This window comes from Ambystoma mexicanum, chromosome 6q, assembly GCF_040938575.1.
Source record: "Ambystoma mexicanum isolate Mex_15411 chromosome 6q, UKY_AmexF1_1, whole genome shotgun sequence".
NCBI lineage: Eukaryota > Metazoa > Chordata > Amphibia > Caudata > Ambystomatidae > Ambystoma > Ambystoma mexicanum.
Window position 1 is genome coordinate 1,465,136,783 of NC_090937.1, and position 19,510 is coordinate 1,465,156,292.

Consider the following 19,510-nt stretch of genomic DNA (forward strand, 5'->3'; position numbering starts at 1 on the left):
AAGGAGAAGGTATGGAGCAAATGATAGGGGGGAGGAATTTAAACAGACTTATTTATTAAATTGTTGGGAGAATTGAAATATTTTATTATTAAATTGTTTGGAATATTGTTAAAACAGATATGTTAGTCTGTAAGGCCAGGGGCCAGGTTAGCGTTTAATTGTGAGCTTTGGCCTGTCAGATTAAAGCAACCTTTTCCACTACAGGTGAATCTGGGTTTTTTGTGCAATAAGCCCAAAGTGGGTCCTCTTTAAGGTGCTGGTGGGCAGAATCTATGAATCCGAACAGATGCACACGGAGTGCATCACCCAGAAGCATTAAAAGCGCACGGACTAGCGACAGATCCACCCACATATACAGTGGGATTCCACCAGTCCACCAGCTCGTCTTGGGGAGAGATGACCAGATTCGTGCTCCAGAGGCTCCAAAGCATCAGGAATTGCAGTCGGAGATGGAAGAGATTTTGGGAAATGAACTCCAGTGTCAAGATGAGCACCACGGTAGGATGAGTCTCAAGACCCTTTGCAGCACATTTGCGGGTCGCCCGTTTTTTTCAACGAAGCAAATTACTTTGTGGCAAATGCTTTAAATTACTAATTACTTCGAAATGTGTACATGTTTTTAAGGGGTATAATCGAGGCTTGGGGTTTAGGTGGAAGTGAAGGTGAAGCATGGGGGCGGGGCCCCTCAATTGAAGAAAAAAGCACACAAAAAAGAAAAAATTGGAGAACCCTCTGCCGAGGGAGGAGTGTTCTGCTTTTCCTGATCTGTGCTTGCAGGTCTGATGGAGGGAAACGGGTACGAGTGGAGGTGAAGAAAGAGCTCCAAGCAAGAAATAAAGGCCATGCTGAACTATCCAGAAAGACAAATGGGTGCCCGAGGGAAGCCATGTGTTCACGCGGCAAGGTAAAGCTAGCGCCTTCTAGAAGGGGCACAGGAATGATGCGTCTTGAAGGGAAGCTCCTGGATCTTGATATGCTGGGTGGGTAGCGGGTCGGGGTAGGGAGGGTAGTTATGCTTGTTACTAGAGAGGGGGGCTGCTATCCCTGCCCTCGCCTGGAGGTCGCCATCTGGGAAGCCCTATGGGGAAGTAGAGGGGGGCTACCCTGTACTGTGGGGATCCCCACAATACGGCCAAGATTGCTTTGCACTGAATAGCGCAGATGGTTTATTAACGCTTTAGTCATTAGCTGTCATTTTTCATTTCCCACAGATTTGGGACCATATATCAGAGCTATTCAGGTCCCTACAAGAATTCATTTCTTCTGAAGTGATGAACTCGAGTGGTTGTTGTGAATAGTGGATTATTGAATATAGGCAGTTTCTGTGATCAGTGTTGAAGGTGGACAATAAAGAATTCGAGAAAAATGTGATCAAGTAATTGGTTATTTTCCCCAGTACTAATTTGCAGCAAACTACCCCCCGGCCCCACAATTACTGCCACTGAACCAAGAAATTAGGTACTTACAAACTTCACCCAACAGGAGTGAGAGAAGCACAGCTTTATCATTGCGCTTTACAAATCAACGATGCTGGCCCAAGACGCACTTTTACAATGATGTACTCTGTCTAAATAACTAGGGACTAGTTAGAGCCCTGTTGTAGACTTGGCGAGCCCGATAGGCTCCTAACTAACAGCCACTATTAACCATTTATGGGAATGTGTATAAAGAAGCATAAGAGGACTCCTGGAAGACATTTAAAGCATAATGGGTCACGTATAATGGACAAATTCACATCTCCCGCTGAAGTTGGATACTTATAACACAATGAATAATGCCGGATGACTGATCATCCAGTCTCAATTTCCGTTCCTGTATTGACACATTAAACATCCTGAGAATAGGATCAGAAATAAATACCTTATTACAATGTCGAATTGGTCCACTGCCTGGCCTATCTGCAAGCCGTGAAGTATGCTGCCGCTTCCAAGCACAATGCAGCGCTTGCATTGCTTGGCCTTCAATGCTTGGGGCAAATCCTGGGCTGGCATCAATCTTAGAAGCTCCTGCAGGTGGTACATATAATCGTGAAACCCAAATGGCGGCCCATACTTGAATGACGATTCGTTCAGATGTGGGGACTTTCTCATGAAGCTTGCTAGGCTCATGCTGTACCTTTCTTGAAATAGCCTGTCCATCTCCCTTTTAACAAAGGCGGGTCGGCACTGTCCTTCCAATACTTGCTTGGCGTATGCTTGAGTTCTCTGAAGCAAAATTGAGAAAGAAAATTAACCAGTTAGTTCAGAAACGTATAGAAGCATACACTATTTTGGGGTGCAGTTATAAAAGTCATACTACCCACCTGTAGTTATTTGGGAACTTACTCCATAGGCCCCAAATTACAAGAAGGAGGGAATCGTGCACCTCCTTCACTCACTCCCACTGCCGTTTCCTGTGTCGCTTTCTACCCCAGTATGCACAGGCATACCACACCTCTACGGGCACAACCCCAACAGTACCAAGCATGCAGTCCCCAATCTGGAGATAAGAGGTACATTAGCAGCCTTCATCCACTCACCAAGCTCGCACAGTAATAGCACCAATTTGCATCAATACATGCACAAGCATGTGCCCACCTTCCCTCCAACTGCACATCCTGCAACATACATGTGGGAAAGTAAATTGAGGTGGCAAAGGAAGAAGAGAGGAAATGAGGAGTGGGGAAATGAAGGGGTGTGGACAAAGATATATAGTGGATACATTGGCAACTATAGACCTAGAGGATTTGGGTTCTAGTTTGGCTAATACGCTTGACCAAAAGTTTTGATCTTAGGGGAATCATACGATCTCCCTGTGCTTATGTTTGTAGTGTGTGTGAGAGTTTGTGTGACAGTGTGCACAAGAGTGCGTGGGCGTGCCTGCGAGAGTGAGTTTAGAAATAAATTAACACCTATATAAAGTGCTTCTCTAAACTAGAAATAATGCCGAAGAAAAGAAGGAATGAAGTCTTGTGGATCAACTGCAGATTCGGAGCCAATTCGTTGTACTCCAATTTCCTTATCTGCCAAAAGTGTGAAAGCAAAGAAATGAGATAAGCACAAGTGTAACATGGGAAAATGAGCCTAGAAGATGAGAGATGAGCGGAAAGGGGACAGATCAGGGTCTCATCCCATCTTCTCTATTAGATTTGACCAAAACTGTTTGATACCAGGCACATTTCATATTTCTCCCGATTTAATATCTGTCAAATTTGAGAGTACTTGGAAACCAGCTGAACTGCTTTGGATATGTGTGGTTTATTGGCAAAATAACAGTGTTATATAGAAAGTCTGGTATAAGGGCATCATGCTTGCATAGAAAGCACTGTTTGTATTGTTGCTGCTTGACAGCTGCCACTGTGTCATGCACATCACCAACCCAAGTTCATGCACCTGCTGCAGCTTTGCGTTTCAAGCACACATTATTACAAATCATAGACTGGCCCATCATTGGGTTATGGTTCATTTACGGTACTTTCCCGTGAGGTCAATGAGGCAGCAAGGCTGTGCGTCGTCACAGTCCCTACGATTTTGGTGTAAAAGTTTAACTATTTCTAATCCCAGTTTCAGCAGTTGTTTGAAATGGTGCGATATTGGGCACATACATTGCTCCATCTTGTCATTTTTTTATTTCTTCTTCTTAGTTTATTCGGATTCCTCCATTAACAATAAATACATCAAAACCCATTTACACCATGTTCAAGCTTTTAAAATATAAAATCATGGTTCAAAATCCAAATAAACCAACATTACCAAATTTCCCTAAAATGACGCCTGAAAAATATGGTCTGAAATTTGTTTACCCGAATTTAAAGCCTGCTCTAAACACTTGGTCACGTCGAAAAGACACTATCAGTAAAATTAAAAATTCTTGCTTCATAACTCTAGGACTGCTTCGTGATAGATTAAGTATAGTGCTCCAGGCAAGTGCTCAATGTGAAAGAGTTGCACGAAGAGGTGAGGGAAGAGATCTGGACAAGTGGCAAATTAGTGGCTTAGGAACCAGACTATACAGTAATGTCCGCTTGCCTAAATACCAAAGAGGTTTGAAATTGTGCAAATAACCACCTCCCTGTGCTACAGAGGCCTTACCCTTTCTCCATGTAAAATCCAATGTCTTCAGTGCACTGTGTTCGGTGGATACGGCCTTACACGCGAGCCGCTGTCTAGGAGCAGGGGCGCACACAGCCAGAGCTTGGACCGATCCATTGAAATGGATGCTGCCTGTCGCCAATTTCCTGAATGATATGCAATGCTTTAGCATGGCCTGTTCCCATTCGATCTCCCTAATCCAAAGGTTGAAAAGCTTGAAATATTTCCCACAAACCCTGTTCTCTGGTCGGGGGCATATTTTGCAGACCAGTGGCACTATCCTCTAGAACTTTAACTGTTGCTAAAATGGAGCAAATGCTTAGATAATACGTCATGGAGCAAACTGTTTTATTCCAATCCATATAATCTCAAAACCAGTTTGTGATAGGTGAAGCAGTAATCAAACTTTATGTACTTTGTTTTCTGTGCAATATAAAAAAAAGAATATGGTCATTTTTAAATAATATGGATTGGGGCAAAACCGGTTTTCTACATTTCCGATTGTACAAGCTGGAAAATTAGCGACAAATGTATTTGTTCCATTTATGGGCACAAGAGAATCTTTCCGCCTGTGCCAAATGCAAAAAAGAAAAGGAATTGCACTTTGTCTCTAAATTGAGATGTTTGGCCACAGCCCAGATCGCCCTTCAAAGAAAAAATTAAAACACTTGGAACCAGGAAGGCTGAACACGAGGAAGCCAAAATGTCCTCCTTTGGCAATGGGTTGCTTCAGGCAACAATGAAGTGGTGTGAACCTCATGTTATAATGTTTATAGAGAGTAGAAGCAAGGATTGTGTATAATGACATCACATCGTTTGGAGGGACACTCATTGGCAGGCGGATCTCGGTTGTAATCCTACTAAAATGTTATTTGCAATAAAGATCCTTGGCCCACAGACCGACATTTGGGGGGAATCTGCACTTCAAGGTTCATAACTACATATAACATAATATCCAGTAGGTGCTAGTGTACCAATCGTCAAGTAGGGCAATAGAGCGATTCTCACTTGCCATCTCCATTCCCTCCTCTTGATACCCTTACCCACACCACCCCCTACCCACACGTCCACCCCCCTACTTACCTCGCATTATGACTTACTGTGTCCCTGCAATGCCTGTTCACTTTCACTTACGTGATTGGGAACCAGCGCTGCAGGGTCCTTTCCTTTTTTTTTGTTGGGACAGCTGCGGTGGTGTCCCCCGCAACCCTCACTCACAATATAGTGAGCAAGGGTGCGGGGGACAACTCTGCAGCCCCCAGCACCAAATGCGTGATCTGGTCAAACTTTTTGGCCGTTTGGATTTTTCAAACGGCCAAAGCTCGGCCAAATCACACATTCTGTATTTTTTAACAAGCATTTTTAACTAAACCCTATAGTGCAAGCCTGTAAATTGCTTTTATAGGCCAGTAAATGGGCCTTACATCTTCGATCAACCGGGCCTTTATGTGGTGCTCTTAAATGCACAGTGTGCTTACTCGAATGTTAGACATGGAAAGGGGAGGATTTAACATCTTTTTAACCTGCATCTTCAAGGAATTCAAAGCATGGTACATATTCACACGCCACTTGTTTTATCAACTCTCTAAGACAGGGACTGTTTGAGACTAGAGATTTACCATGTTTTCATGCGTCACATCCTATTGCACTACCCACATAATGCTGAATTGCCAGAAAACCCACAGCCTACCATGACCTGATAAAACTAGCATTGTCCATGTCAACACTTTGGGCTTTTGTGTAGGCATGGGAAAGGCACTTGCCAGGCACAGCCGTAGTGGTATCAACTACCCATTGTAGGCAGCAGGTGCAGAAGGGTGCGAGTACCTGGTCATCCAACAGTGGTGCCTGGCAAAAACTTAAAACGTATGCACAAGTCAAAAATGTTGGCTTTACCAATTCTTATTTTTAACAGGACTTCATTGAATGGCACGCATAAAACTTATAAATCGAGTGGATCGATTCAGGTCTGGCAAGACATTTTTATTACACCCGTAGCGTGTTTAGAACTTCAATTAAGTCCTTAACTCTCAGAAGACTGCTTTGAACAAACACAGGCAGGCACTTTGAATGCAAAGAGTGATGGTAAGGCTTGAATAATGCGAGCGCAAAGAGGTCTCATAAAGAGGTGTTTTGGGCCGGCAGAGGCAGCAATGGGTGGGAATGGCTATAGGGATTGGCATGGCCATGGGGATGCACATAACCAAATACCTACAGACTCTGTGTCCCATCCTCATCTGTTGTTCCTCCCCATCCGTACCCCAATGCAATAGTTTTGGCTTATAAGTGTTGCAAGCGACACCTAATAACCCGAACTAAAAATCTACTAGTATTATGGAGTTCAACAATATGAATGATCGGGAACTCATTAAACTCGATAATGCAGATTGGTTCCAAGTTGGCTGCCACATGGTCATTATCTCAGTGTGCAAACGAGTAGCAGCCTATAAGGGCATCGGCTTTTTCAAGTCATTGCACTAGTGTTCTCAAATTAAGAAATGCGGCCCTAATGCCCCAGTCCAATGCCAACATCTGCCAAGTCTCTCCTGGGACACAGGGCTACTCTGAAGCAGCCATGTTCTCGGTCTAGTCTACCGACATCGGTTGCGAGTGCCACTCCTGGTGCCAGCATTTGGGTATTTCCTGAATATTGATTTTTTGTCAAGGTGGATTCGTTAAGATCCGTATTGGGCGTCCCCAGGTCTATCCCTATACACACTCATCACCGAAGGGCCGCTGCATGTGGTATCACCGATTACTTGAACGAAAAGCCGATACTGCTACAGGTCTCCAGTTCTGGAAGCTTGCCATATTCCTACACGAATATAAAGGCATCATGGACAGTGATGATGGTCGCAGCCATTTTTGACTGAGGTACAGTATAGCCGATGTCTTGGCTAGGTCGTTTTTTCTGGATGCATTAATCCTGGAATGATGGGTCCATTGGCTAAATGCATTGCAAGAGGAATAATTAGTTCAAAGCTTGAATTCACCCCAGTCTTCCCTTCAAACCCGCTTTAAACTGGGAGAATTATCTAGCCCGGGAACAAAGTAATATAATCTACTCCTTTCTGACATAGCTTCATTTGAATATATTTGCTGTCGCTATTACGAGTGGAAAAGGTCCATTGCTTGAGTTGAAGGGCATCACTGAGTCGTCCCGTTGGCTTCGAAGTAGCTGGCAATGTTGAAACTGGTCTTCATCAAGTCCGTGGAGAAAAAGGGGAGAAGGGCGCCATCAGCCGGTGGGAGGCAGGGTTATTGGGACTGGCTGCTTTTTTCTTTTAATTGAGTACACCTTGGAGCAGGTGGGTGGCAGGTTTAAAGGAGATGCCAGGTAAGAGCAAAGTAGAAGTGGCAGTTGCTTAACTTCCTGGTTTATCAATAGGTGAATTGAGAAAAGTACAGAGACATCTGTTGCTTGCCATACCAGTAGCCTAGCCAGATCGCTACACTTTAAGGTCTGGGGAATACTGCTGACCAATGTCTAGACATTATTTGCAAATTTGAGCTTCAGACAGGATTAGAAATAAAAGCCATCAAGCAAAATTGCTAACACTGACCAGCAGGCTGGAAATTAGCAATACTGCCCTGAGGCATCATGATTTATTTAATTTATTTCATTATTTATAATGTACCAGTAAAGACCCGTAGACATAAGGGCGCAAAAAAGCAAAAAAAGACACATGACCAGGGCAATGAAGGATCAGAAAGGTTCAAAGCTAGACAACGCTCATGAAAAAACATGAGTTTTGAAAGTTTGTTTAAAAGTATCCAAAGACGCAACTTCTCTCAAATCTGGAGGCAAAGAATTCCATAACAGAGACAGCAACTTAAAATGCGCCTTGGGTAACCAAAGTCAACTTGGTCTTAGGAACTACCAGAGTATTGCAGTTATTTGAGCGAAGTGTTCCGAGGTTTTCAGATGAGTACACTGGGCTAATGCCAAAGAGGCGTTATTGTGTAATTTTCAAAAGCAGAAAAGAAATCCTGTTATCTACTGGAAGCCAGTGAAGTTCTCTCCTGGCTTGAGTCACATGGTCTTGCTTACCCAGACCTACCACTGCACGCACTGCCCTGTTCTGTAGTAACTGAAGCGTGTTCAAATTACACTTACAAATGCCTAGGAGAAGACTAGACAGTAATCCAACTTTGTCCAATTATGGCCGTAGCAATTGTCACACAAGTCTTCCTGGTGATTGTTAGGTAAGGATTTGTGCATTCCAATTGGTGTGGGACTACACAAGACGTATCTGCTTAGTATATAGGACTGTACTACACAAGTTGGTAGTGTGAGCAGCCAGGCTTATTTTCAAAGAGGATATGTGAACTGTACAATTGAAATCAGTAAGTACAAGTAGCCATATATAAATATTTATTTATAATATACACAAGGTTTAAATAAGCATTTTTTTTTAAAAAAGTGTTAACTGCTAGTAACTTTCAATCCAAGTTTGGATTCAGTTTTTCAAAGATAATAAAAGTTGGTAAATACTTTTTTAATGCTAACACATGTTGCAGCACACGGAGTGACTTCAGTAAAGGTCGGTATTGCACTATTTCAGTTACCAATTCAGTTATTGAGTTGCAAAGGAAGGAAAGGTTAGAATAAGATTTAGAACATACTTTCAACAGTGTGTAAAACCATTACAATCTCCCAAAGGGAGGCAGGTAAAATTTTATCCCAGCAATAATAGTATCCACAATTATACAAGCACTGCCAAGGCCAATAGGTTCAGAGGAGTGCCGTTCGGGAGCTAGGACAGCCAGTTAATGGACAAAGTCAATAGTTCTGATGCACTTCTTCTTAGATAAAGTCTTGACAAAGTTAGTAAGTTCAGAATAAACCACTAACTCAAGTGAGCTACTTTGTACAGAGCACAAGCTATTCAAAAGCCAGTGCAGTGAGTTGAGATCAACTACAAAAAGTACTTTGCAAGATGGGAAGCACAACTTACGGCTAAATGGTGAACACCCACAGTGCCTGTAATTCGAAGACAAATGTTCCAGCTGGATTCCTCCTTGATACACCTTGTTCCTGGACCTTGGTTGTGGTGGCAAAAGGAAGGACGCCTGGCAGGCTCCTGTGGCAGTGCTCGGGAGAGGTACTCCTCGGCAATGGATTTCCTTCGTTTCAGCAGCACTTCAGTGTTTTGGAGCCTTTTCCTCAGCGTCAATGAAGACCAAAATTTCTGGTCGGAAGAAGCTTGCTCCCTCAAACCTGGTCTCGAGATCAAATGTCCTGTTTCGAAAGGGGCCTCTGGATGGCACTGAAGATTTGGATGGATTCCGACTTCGCAAGATGATGCACTCGTCAATGGTTATTGGGCTTATGAAACTCTGGTGAGGCACAGCAAGTCGGGGGATGCGCCAAATTGAAGCTTGTCTTGGAGATAGTTGGTCCCACCAGCCCAAGGGAGGAAGTAGTCCCATAAGGGTCTTCCCAGTCGATATGAAAACGGGGTCAGCAAATGTCTGCAGGGCTTATTGGGCACTTTGCGGTCCAGAAAGGTGCTGCTGGCGTCTTGTCGCGTCTTCTATGGATTTATACTGCACTGATGGTCCCCAATAAGGGCGAAACCAGGTATGTAGTTCTCCTGGCAGCTTTGCAAATGTCTGTCTTGGGCTGATTAAGCCATGTATAAAATAGCGCTGCCCTTTTAAAACAAAGAACATTTCCTGGAGAGAAAGAGTTGCATTTGAGCCAATTTGCATACCCACAATGCCTTGCTGTTGTGGCTCAGAACTGGAGGTTAACTTCCAGTAATGGCTACTAGGTGGCGTTGAGGAATGTGTGACTTGGCTCAAATGGACTTTTTCCCATTTTCACATTTCTGGCAAAAATATTTTTTTCAAACCAAACCTTTTTAAACCCACCTTAATTGTTGGTGTTATATGGCATACATTACTCACTGTAATTGTATTTCTGATGCTTGTATCGGCTTAGATTCACATGCTATGCATAGGTAGACATCCGCAGAGTATTACAGTGTTTTTGAAACTCAAAAAGGGACGTCGACAGGCCGTGCCAGTAATACTATTCTAGTGTGACGTCCACTGTACCCCTGGTCTGTTACGCGTCGAGGGTCCTCAGATTGTTTTGTTTCTGACATGAGGTAGCATGAAGTGTAGCGCGAGTACAGATGTAATAAAGCAGATCGGAAGCCAGAAAACATCTATTCACCTTCTACTCCACAGGGGAGGAAGGGTGGGCGCATGTGAATCTAAGCAGATACAAGCATTAGAAAATGTATCCCTTCTGAGGTTTGTTGATCTGCTTAGATCACATGCTCTGCATAGATTAGCAAGCAGTGTCTGGAGAAGGTGATGAGTTGTGAGAAGGTACAGCAGCAAATATGTTTTAGCACCGCGTTTCACCTCCTGCAAATCTGCTTTAGAGTGTGTGTCAATGCAGTAGTGCTGAGTAAATTTATGCATAGAGCTCCAGGTAGCTGCTTTGCAAAGGGCGTACAGCGGGGCGTTTGCAATGAAGGCCAAAGTAGCTCCTGTACCCCAGGTAGAGTGAGCTCTTGGTGTGAAAGACAGACATTTGTTTTATAGAGAGTAGCAGAGATGTATGCATTTCATTATCCATCTGGAGATGGTGTTTTTTTAAACTTGATCCCTTTCCCTGCCAGAACAGTTGGTCTGTTTTTCGTAGCGGTCTTGTTTTATTTACATAGTAAAGAACCGCTCTCCTTGCATCTGGTGTATGGAGATTTTTCTTAGCTAACCTTGAAGGGTTTTGAAAGAAAGCGGGTAGTTTAATGAACTGGTTGACATGGAACTTTGATATGAACTTAGTTGAGAACCTAGGGTGTGTTCTTAGTACCAACTTGTTTTTGTGGACAACAAAGAAAGGGTCTTGCACTGGCAAAGCTTGTAATTCACTGACTCTTCTTATGGAGGTGATGGCCACCAGAAAAGCCATTTTGTATGTCGGGTGTTTAAGGCTGGATTTGTGCATAGGCTCAAAGGGGGGGGGGTCCTATGTGCTCTGCGAGTACCACATTTAGATCCCACCTTAGCGGGGGTGACGGGGTTGAAATGGGGGCTGGGTCAAGCCTTTTTACTCCTTCCATGAATGCCTTAATGACAGGGACTTTCTACCAGGACACCTTGCTTTGAGAAGTGGTTTACGCAGATAGAGCCGCTAGGTGAAACTTGATGGAGTTGATAACTAGACTGGAGTCCAGTAAGTAGAGCATGCAATGAAGAATGTGTGATGGAGAATATTCGATCAGTTTACATTTTTTGAATGGCACCATATTACAAATCTTTTCCATTTGTCAAAATAACAGTGTCTGGTGTTTGGTTTGCGTGACTCCTTGAGGATTTCCATACACCTTTGAGGTTGTTTTAAATGGCCAAACTCTATAACTTCAGGAGCCAAGCTGCCAAGTTCATGGATTGAGGATGTGGGTGTACCGTTGACTTCCCTTGCTGGGTGAGCATGCCGAAGGGGCACGGGAGTTTGACTGGATCGCACATCGGCAGTTTGCACAGATGCAGAAACCAAGGTTGTCTCGCCCACATAGGAGCAACTAGGATTGTTTGTTTGTTTATTCATTTAGTATGGCGCGCAAAACCCAGAGGTAACAGGGCGCAACAGAGAGCAGGAAAGTAAGATTACATAAAAACTTGGTTACAGGATAGGGCACACATGAAAAAGAAGCATAGCATTACATTTCGTGGAAAGTGCATAAATGCATATAGTTAATAAATAGCTTACATATATTATGCTGTGCATAGAGACAGTTTGGTTGAACATACATATTTGTGTAATTAATACTGTGTGCCTAGCCGTCAGGTTAGAACGAGGCATGGGCAGGTGAGAGGGCAGGGTTAGTCATGGGGATCATAGGACCGTAACCAGGTGCTGGTGTTTCGCCTGAAGCTATAGTAGGATTGGTCTGTCCCGAAATTGAGTGGGAGGGCGTTCCAGTGTTGGGCTGCCAAGACAGGGAAGCTACTGCCACCTGTTTTCTTTTGTCTGAATTTGGGTACCTGCAGGCAGTAAGAGTTCATCGATCTGGTGGGGCGGGTGGAGGTTTTTTTCTTTATTCTGGTTGCGAGATAGGGGGGGGGCTGCATTGTTTAAGCATTTGAAAGTGAGTGATGCCGTTTTGAGAGAGATGCGGTCAGAGCCATTTGTGTTCTCTCCTTTTGTTGGAGATGTGTTCCTTGGAGGGTACGTTAAGGGCTGTTCGGAGAGCGTTATTTTGTAGTGTCTGTAGTTTGTTGGTTATGTATTTGTTGGCTCCTAGGTACATGGCATTACAATAGTCGAAACTGGATAGTATTAGGGCATTGGCGATGATGATGCAGCTAGCTTGGGTGAGGAAGGCTCTGCCTGCCCTGATTAGCCTGCATGTGTAGACGGTAGAGGAAGCTAGTGAGCTGGCTTGTTTTTTTAGTGACATGGTTGCATCAAGGTGAAAGCCTAGTGTTTTCACTGTTTTGGCCACTGTGATGGTGTTGCCATCGATGTTGAAGGCCTTATTGTTGGAGCTGAGTTTTTTTAGATTAGTGTTGGATCCAAGGAGCAGGATTTCGGTTTTCTCATCATTCAGGCATAAGCCGTGTGTGGCCATCCATGCCTGAATGATGATATATTTTGTTTATCAAGGCCGTATCTGAGTCGAAGTTGCCCGAAAGGGGTATGAGGATCTGGGTATGAGGATCTGGGTGTCATCTGCATAGTTGGTGTATGAGACACCCAGTCTGTCCAACTTGTCAAATAGGGGCTTGGTAAAGCTGTTGTAGAGGGTGGGAGAGACGCAGGAGCCCTGGGGTACCCCACAAGTTATTTTGATGGGGTCTGCGGAGGCTAGAGTGGAGAAGACCCTCATAGTTAGATTGTCCAAAAATGATTGGCTGCAGGCTATGGCCTCTTTCGAGAAATGGGCAGCTGAGGCCAGGTGTTCACACAGGATTGTGTGGTCCACCAGGTCGAACGCTGCCGACAGGTCGAGGAGGAGTAAGATAGCGGTGTTCCCTTTGTCGTTGATCTGGGTTTTAAGATCGATTAGGGCTGTCTCAGTACCGTGCTGTGGTCTGTAGCCCGATTGGCGGGTGCCTAGTAGTTTGTGAGTATCAAGATATTGCTGAATTTGCAGGTATGCTACTCTGTCTATTATCTTTAACAGGAACGGTACCGTGGTGATGGGCCTGTAATTGGTGGGGATAGCAGGGTCTAGGGTTTGCTTCTTGAGGAGAGGCAGGACCCAAGATTCTTTGAGGTTGCTTGGTATGGTGTCGGATGAGAAGGATGCGTTGATCAGCTTGGTTATAAAGGGGGCTAGGTCTCTGGCAGCATCCTTGATTATCTGGGGGAGGGGCGGGGGGGGGGCAGTTGTCGCCTTTGCAGTTGGATGGTTTAAGTGAGACTATAACTCTTTCTGTTTCTGGGATAGATATTTTGGTGAACCTGAAGAGGTTTGGGCCTGGAGGGTTGGTTGTATTGGCGTGGTTGCGAGGAGATGCTTCGTTGGTGGAGAGGGAGTCTTTTTTTGTGCGATTTTCATTTGGAGAGTTTTGATTTTATTAGTTAGGGCATTTTGGACGCTGGTGCACCATACTTTGTCCTTAATTATGTTGTCTGGTGGGGGCATGGGGGATTCTAGTTCCCTTAGTATAGTGAATAGTTCTCTGGTGTTGGAACTAGATTTTTCGATTCTTTCCTTGAAGAGATTCTTTTTAGTGAGTAGGATTTCTTTTTTATAGTTGTTCGCAAAGACTAAGTTGTGATTTGTTCTCTTCTGTAGGGGAATTGCGCCATTGGGTTTCTAGTTTCCTTTTGTGCAGTCTAAGTTCTTTCAGATGGGGGGTGAACAAGTTGTTTGCTCTTTTGCAGTTTAAGAGGGGCAATGATGTCTAGTCCTTTCTTTATGGCGTTGTTGTAGTTTTCTACTAGACACTCTGGATTTAGGTTGTCGGGAAGAGCATTGAGGGTTGGTAGTAGTAGTGGTAGGAGGTTATCAGGGGTTATGATTTTTTTGTTCTGGTGGGCAGTGGTGGTGCCATGATTTTTTCTTTATTAACTTCTTTATTGAGAGATAGAGTGCAGTCAATGAGGTGATGGTCTGTCCAGTGTTGGGGAGCGGTTTTGGTAATGACGGTGTCGCAGTTCAGGGTGGCGATCCAGTCCTCCAAGGTCCTACCTTTATTATGGGTGGGGGGTAATGACGGTGTCGCAGTTCAGGGTGGCGATCCAGTCCAAAGTCCTACCTTTATTATGGGTGGGGGGTAATGACGGTGTCGCAGTTCAGGGTGGCAAACCAGTCCAAGGTCCTACCTTTATTATGGGTGGGGGTGAGCACTCTTTGGATTAGGCCGTGTTCATCTAGCATGTTAGCTATGGCATGTGCTGGTTTGTCATCGGGGTTGTTTAACCCAAGGTTCAAGTCGCCTAGCAATAATAATTGGGAGGTGTCTTATGTTATTGGCTAGGAGGCTGGATAGGTCTGCTTCGAATGAGCCAATGGGGCCAGGTGGCCTATATATTAGATAAATGGTTAAAGTGCAGCAGTTGGAGATAGGCAATTTGGCTACTAGGAGCTCGCAGGATTTGAGAGGTGCTTGAGGCAGTGGTCTTAGCTCGACGTTTGTTTTAGCTATGATGGCTAGGCCACCTCCTCTATTGTTGGGCCTGCCCACTCTGATTAATTGGTAATTTTCTGGAATGGCTATTGAAAGTGCTGGGCCTGCTGCTTCGTGCAGCCATGATTCGATGATTGCTAGGAGGTCGAGGTTGTTTGTGGATAAGGTGTCTGCTATTTCTGTGGCGTGGGCCACTAGCGATCTAGCGTTGATCAAGGCTCCGAATATAGTGGTAGTGTTGGGTGTGTCCTGGATTGTTATAGGGATGAGTTTGGGTTGGATGGATTTGTGGCAGGGTGTGGATTGGTTAGGGCGGGTTTTAGTGTGTTGCGAGGTGGGTCTCTTGTTGTGGCAGATGGGCTCGTAGAGGCGGGGTAGTCTGGCTCGTAGTCTGGCGTTTCTTTCTGTAGTTGGACAAGGTGCATTTTCTGAGGGGTACATAGTTATGGCAATGGTGTAGATGGCAAGGTGTAGTAAAGGTATGAGGAGGTGCGGTAGGGTGGCTGTTTGGCTCTTACTAAGGTACATTGTGCGATTTAGGTCTGGGATCAGTGACAGTAGTGTGTGAATTTTGGCTGTTATACTGGTCCACAGGCCATGTGCTGTGAGCTCCCCACCCAGTCAGAGATGAATCTGTTGTGACAGTCGCTTGCACAGTAGGGTTGTGAAAAGGATTTCCCTCCACCAGATTTTCCTTCATCCACCAGTGTAGTGCTTGAACTAGGGTCAGCAAAACAACCACTAAATCGTCTTGCCCGAGACCACTGTTTCGCTAACCATTCTTGCATTGGGTGCATGGGCAACTGTGCGTGCAGAACCAGGTAAATGCATGAAGCCTTCATCCTGAGCAAACACATTGCTTTGCGTACGGTTATATGGCGACCGGTTAGATACTGAGCTATTTGCAGCAGTATGTTTTGCACTCTTGTTTGACAGAAAGACTATCCCCTCTTCTGCGTTTATGACCGCTCCTAGGAAATGTTTCTTTTGCTTGCAAATATGGGGTGAGGGGAGGGGGGGGCACTCCCCTGTTATCAGCCAGTTGTCCAGATAAGGGTACACTGGGATCGACTCTCTGCGTAGGTGCACTGCCACTACCGCTAGTACCTTGGTGAATACCCTTGCAGCCGAGGCTATGCCGAAGGGTAGCACCTTGAATTGGTAGTGTTGGTTTGCTATTTTGAAACGCAAGAATCTTCTGTGCGCTGGGAACATTGAAATATGAAAGTATGCATCTTTCATATCCAAGGTTGCCATGTAGTCACCTCGTTTTAGCAGTGAGATTACTACCTGTAGCGTTGTCATGCGGAATTGCTGTAGCTTGACATAAGTGTTTGCAGGGCGCAGGTCTAGGACAGGGCACATTGTAAGGTCTTTTTTGGCACAAGGAAGTACATTCAATAAATACTCTCGTTTACCTGGTTCGCAGGGAGCATTTCTATGGTATCCTTTAAGAGCAGTGCTTTGACTTTTTCTAACAGGATGCGTTGTTCTTCGTATGTGGTTTGTTTTTGGCTCGGTGGGTGGTTGGCTTGTGTTTGTATTAGCTCTATGCAATAGCCTCCCGCCACGGTGGAAAGTACCCACTTGTCCGACGTGATCCCCTCCCAATCGTGGGTAAACTGAGAAATACGACCGTCTACTGGAAATGCATGGGAGGGAACCTGTAGCGAATGGTCATTGCTTAGGAGGGGATGAGCCCCCTCTTACGGAGGAGGACCTGCCCCTACCTCTGGACCTTCTTTGGCTACTTTGAAAACCCTGTTGGGAGGACTGCCCTTGTGAAGAACCCCAGGATGAACTCTGCCCACCCTGGTTGTAATTGGATAACCGTTTTGAGTTCTGTCCTCTAAACCTGCGCGTATTTGAGCGCCCTCTCTGCCCAAAGGGCATGTTAGTGAGATGACCCAGCGACTTGAGGGTGTCGCATTCCTCCTTTGCGCTTTTTAATGCGTCTTCAACCGCTTTGCCAAATAAAGCGTTGGGCTCGTTGGGCAGGTTTAAAAGGGTAGCCTGGTCTCCAATTTGAAACCCGAATGATGGAGCCATGCATGGTGTTTGATTAGTGAACCTTCTGCCACAATCCACCCGCATTGTCTGCTGCGTCAAAGTTAGTAAGGAAGCAGCTAGCTACTTACCTCCCTTCAGCAATGGTGTGGAAGAGCTGTGTGTTTAGGGGCTCTGGAACTAAGCCTATTTGTTTCGAGATCACATCCCACTTGTGGAAATTGTAGGTGAATAATAGTGTGGTATTATTGGCTATTCTTATTTGATAGGCAGCAGAGGAAGCTACTTTTCTGCCCAGGCTGTAGATTTTCTTACTCTCCTTGTCAGGAGGGGCTTCGGCAGAGGCTAGGGGTGTTCCCGCTCTCTTTCTTGTGGTGGTGACTACTAGAGAGTCAGGTTTTAGCTGTCCCCTAATGTATAAAGCGTCTGAAGGGGCAGGTCTAAACATCTTTTCGAAGCGTGGGATGACTGTCATTATCAGGTTGTGGGTAAGCAGCAAGGACTGAATACATCTCTGGACTGATTGGAGCAAAGGGATTAACTGTGCTGCAGATTTTCTTATCCTTAACGATGTCCTCTAAAAAGTCTTAATCGACTTGAGTTTCCTGCGTATCCATCTTAAAGTGTTCTGCATCCTTTAAGAGTAGGGCATTGTACTGCAGCTGGTTGTCTACCGGGGAGTCAGCCACTGGTTGGTCGGTGTGGTCTGGGGTTTGGATGATTCATACGTCGTCTTTATCATAGTATTGGTCCATGTCTCCTGTGTCCCCTTGGTCCTCTGGGTCTGAATATGAGCCATGGTCATGTGAGCCTTGAGTATCACAAAAGTTTCTTGACCTGTGTCTTGATATGACGAGGTAGTAGCTTGCGTGACGTCTAGGAGGGATCTCTTGGTGGCGGGCTGTTTGCTTGCAGCCTCGCCCTGTGGGGGGGCCTGACGGTTGTAGAGTTGATGTGGGTGTTCATAAAAACAAATTATGAAACTGGACATTCTCCTCATGACCCAATCAAATTGTTCTGGGGTCCTTTCAGAGGAGCTTGGCAACACTGAGGGGGCATGTGTAGGTGGGGGGTTCTGGGACAGGGGTCTGTTTATGATGATTGCCCTCAGTGGTAGAATAATCCCTACTCTTTGTAACTTGTGACTGAGGTGAAGATGAGTTTTTCGACAATCTGGCCTTCAGTAGGGTGTCAGGAACGTTTTTTAAAATGTTTAAATATTTCTAATTAATTAATTGGTGTCGGAAATGGACTTAGGCAGCTGTTTCTGGGCCTGTCATGTGGTGATCGCGACTGCGATGGGCCAGAGGGCAGGGAATGTTCAGACATTCCCTTCGACACAGCATGTGGCCTATCGGTCGACGACGTGGTCGACTTTTGGCTATGGGGTATGTGCTTGGTGTGGTGTGAACTGGGGGTGCCCGAGCCGCCGGGTGTCGTCCCCGTAGCAGAACCACCAGCCTACCTGTTTAGTTGGGGGCACGCAGGCAGGAATCCATTGGATCGCGATCGCAGGATGCAGATGCTGCAATTGCTGGAGGATCCCTCGATGTCCATGGCGGAATCGGCCTGTATGGCGTGGTGGGCCCAGCGTTTAGTTTTGCGGTCCTTTTGAGTTTTCAGCAAAAGCTGTTTGCAAGACTTGCACTGTTTTTCGGCGCGGTCCCTAGGAAGGCAAAGGTTACACACTGTGTGAATCCTTCAAGGAAACTTCCTGTTACAGGAAGGGCAGAATTTAAAAGGAGTTTAAAAATATATAATTTAGTGTATAAAGCTGGCAGCCTGGTGAAATACATGGGAGTGTAGGGCAATATACATTCTCCAAGTGAGATGGAATATGAACCTCCCCCTGCTCTCCCTATTGTGCTGGGTGGAAACCCGTTGGGGCCCGGAAGGCTGCCAACAAAGATCGCAGAGACGGGAGCCGTGGTCAATGGATGGTCGTGTCCTTGAAAGCCGTTGCCTGAGATCTTGCGGTGTACAGTTGTCGAAAGGACAGAAAGAAATACTGAATTTAAACCTTTCCTAAGAAGGAACTCAGCGATATGTGCCCAACTGCGATGGCGGAAATAAACTATCTGAGGGACCTCGCGCATGAAGGACCATGGGTACAGTGGACTTCACACTAGGGATATTATTACCGGCACACCCTGTCGATGTCCCTTTTGGAGTTGCGAAAACAAAAAATGTTGGCCTATGCATAGCATGCGATCCAAGCAGTATTTCTGATGCTTGTATCTGCTTAGATTCACATGCTGTGCATAGGCCGACATCTAGTGGAAGCTGCAGAGTATTACAGTTTTTTTTTCGAAACTCGAAAATGGGCGTCGACACAGGGCGTGCCAGTAATACTATCCCTAGTGTGACGTCCACTGTACCCAAGATCCCTCACGCATCTAGGATCCTCAGATTGTATTTTCTCTGACATGAGGTAGCATGAGGAGTAGCGTGAGTACAGATAATCCAAGCAGATCGACAGAAAGGTAAGACTACAAGCAATCATGCGCCTTCTCTCAGCAATCATGCGCCTTCTCTCAGAGGTGAGGAAAAGTGGGTCGCATGTGAATCTAAGCAGATACAAGCATCAGAAATAAGATTACGGTGAGTAATGTATCCCTTCTGAGGCTTGTAGAATCTGCTTAGATCACATGCTGTGCATAGATTAGCGAGCAGTACCAGAAGGAGGGGGTGGGATGTGAGAAGGGTCATGAGCAAATATGTGTCTTAGAACCGCTTGTCCCACTTGTGTATCTGCCTTGGAATGGGTGTCAATGCAGTAATGCTGAGTAAAAGTGTGAATAGAGCTCCAAGTAGCTGCTTTGCAAATGGTG

General features: G+C 45.3%; 1 protein-coding gene across 2 annotated transcripts in view; it reads right to left on the reverse strand.

Moving 5' to 3' along the window:
• Nucleotides 1-19,510, reverse strand: part of ST3GAL5 (ST3 beta-galactoside alpha-2,3-sialyltransferase 5) — a 559,457-nt gene that overhangs the window by 129,892 nt on the left and 410,055 nt on the right. For both annotated transcript variants that reach the window (XM_069632172.1, XM_069632171.1), the window contains one exon: nucleotides 1,861-2,204. In XM_069632172.1, the coding sequence (XP_069488273.1) occupies nucleotides 1,861-2,204 (344 nt within the window). The remainder of the gene's footprint in view (nucleotides 1-1,860; nucleotides 2,205-19,510) is intronic.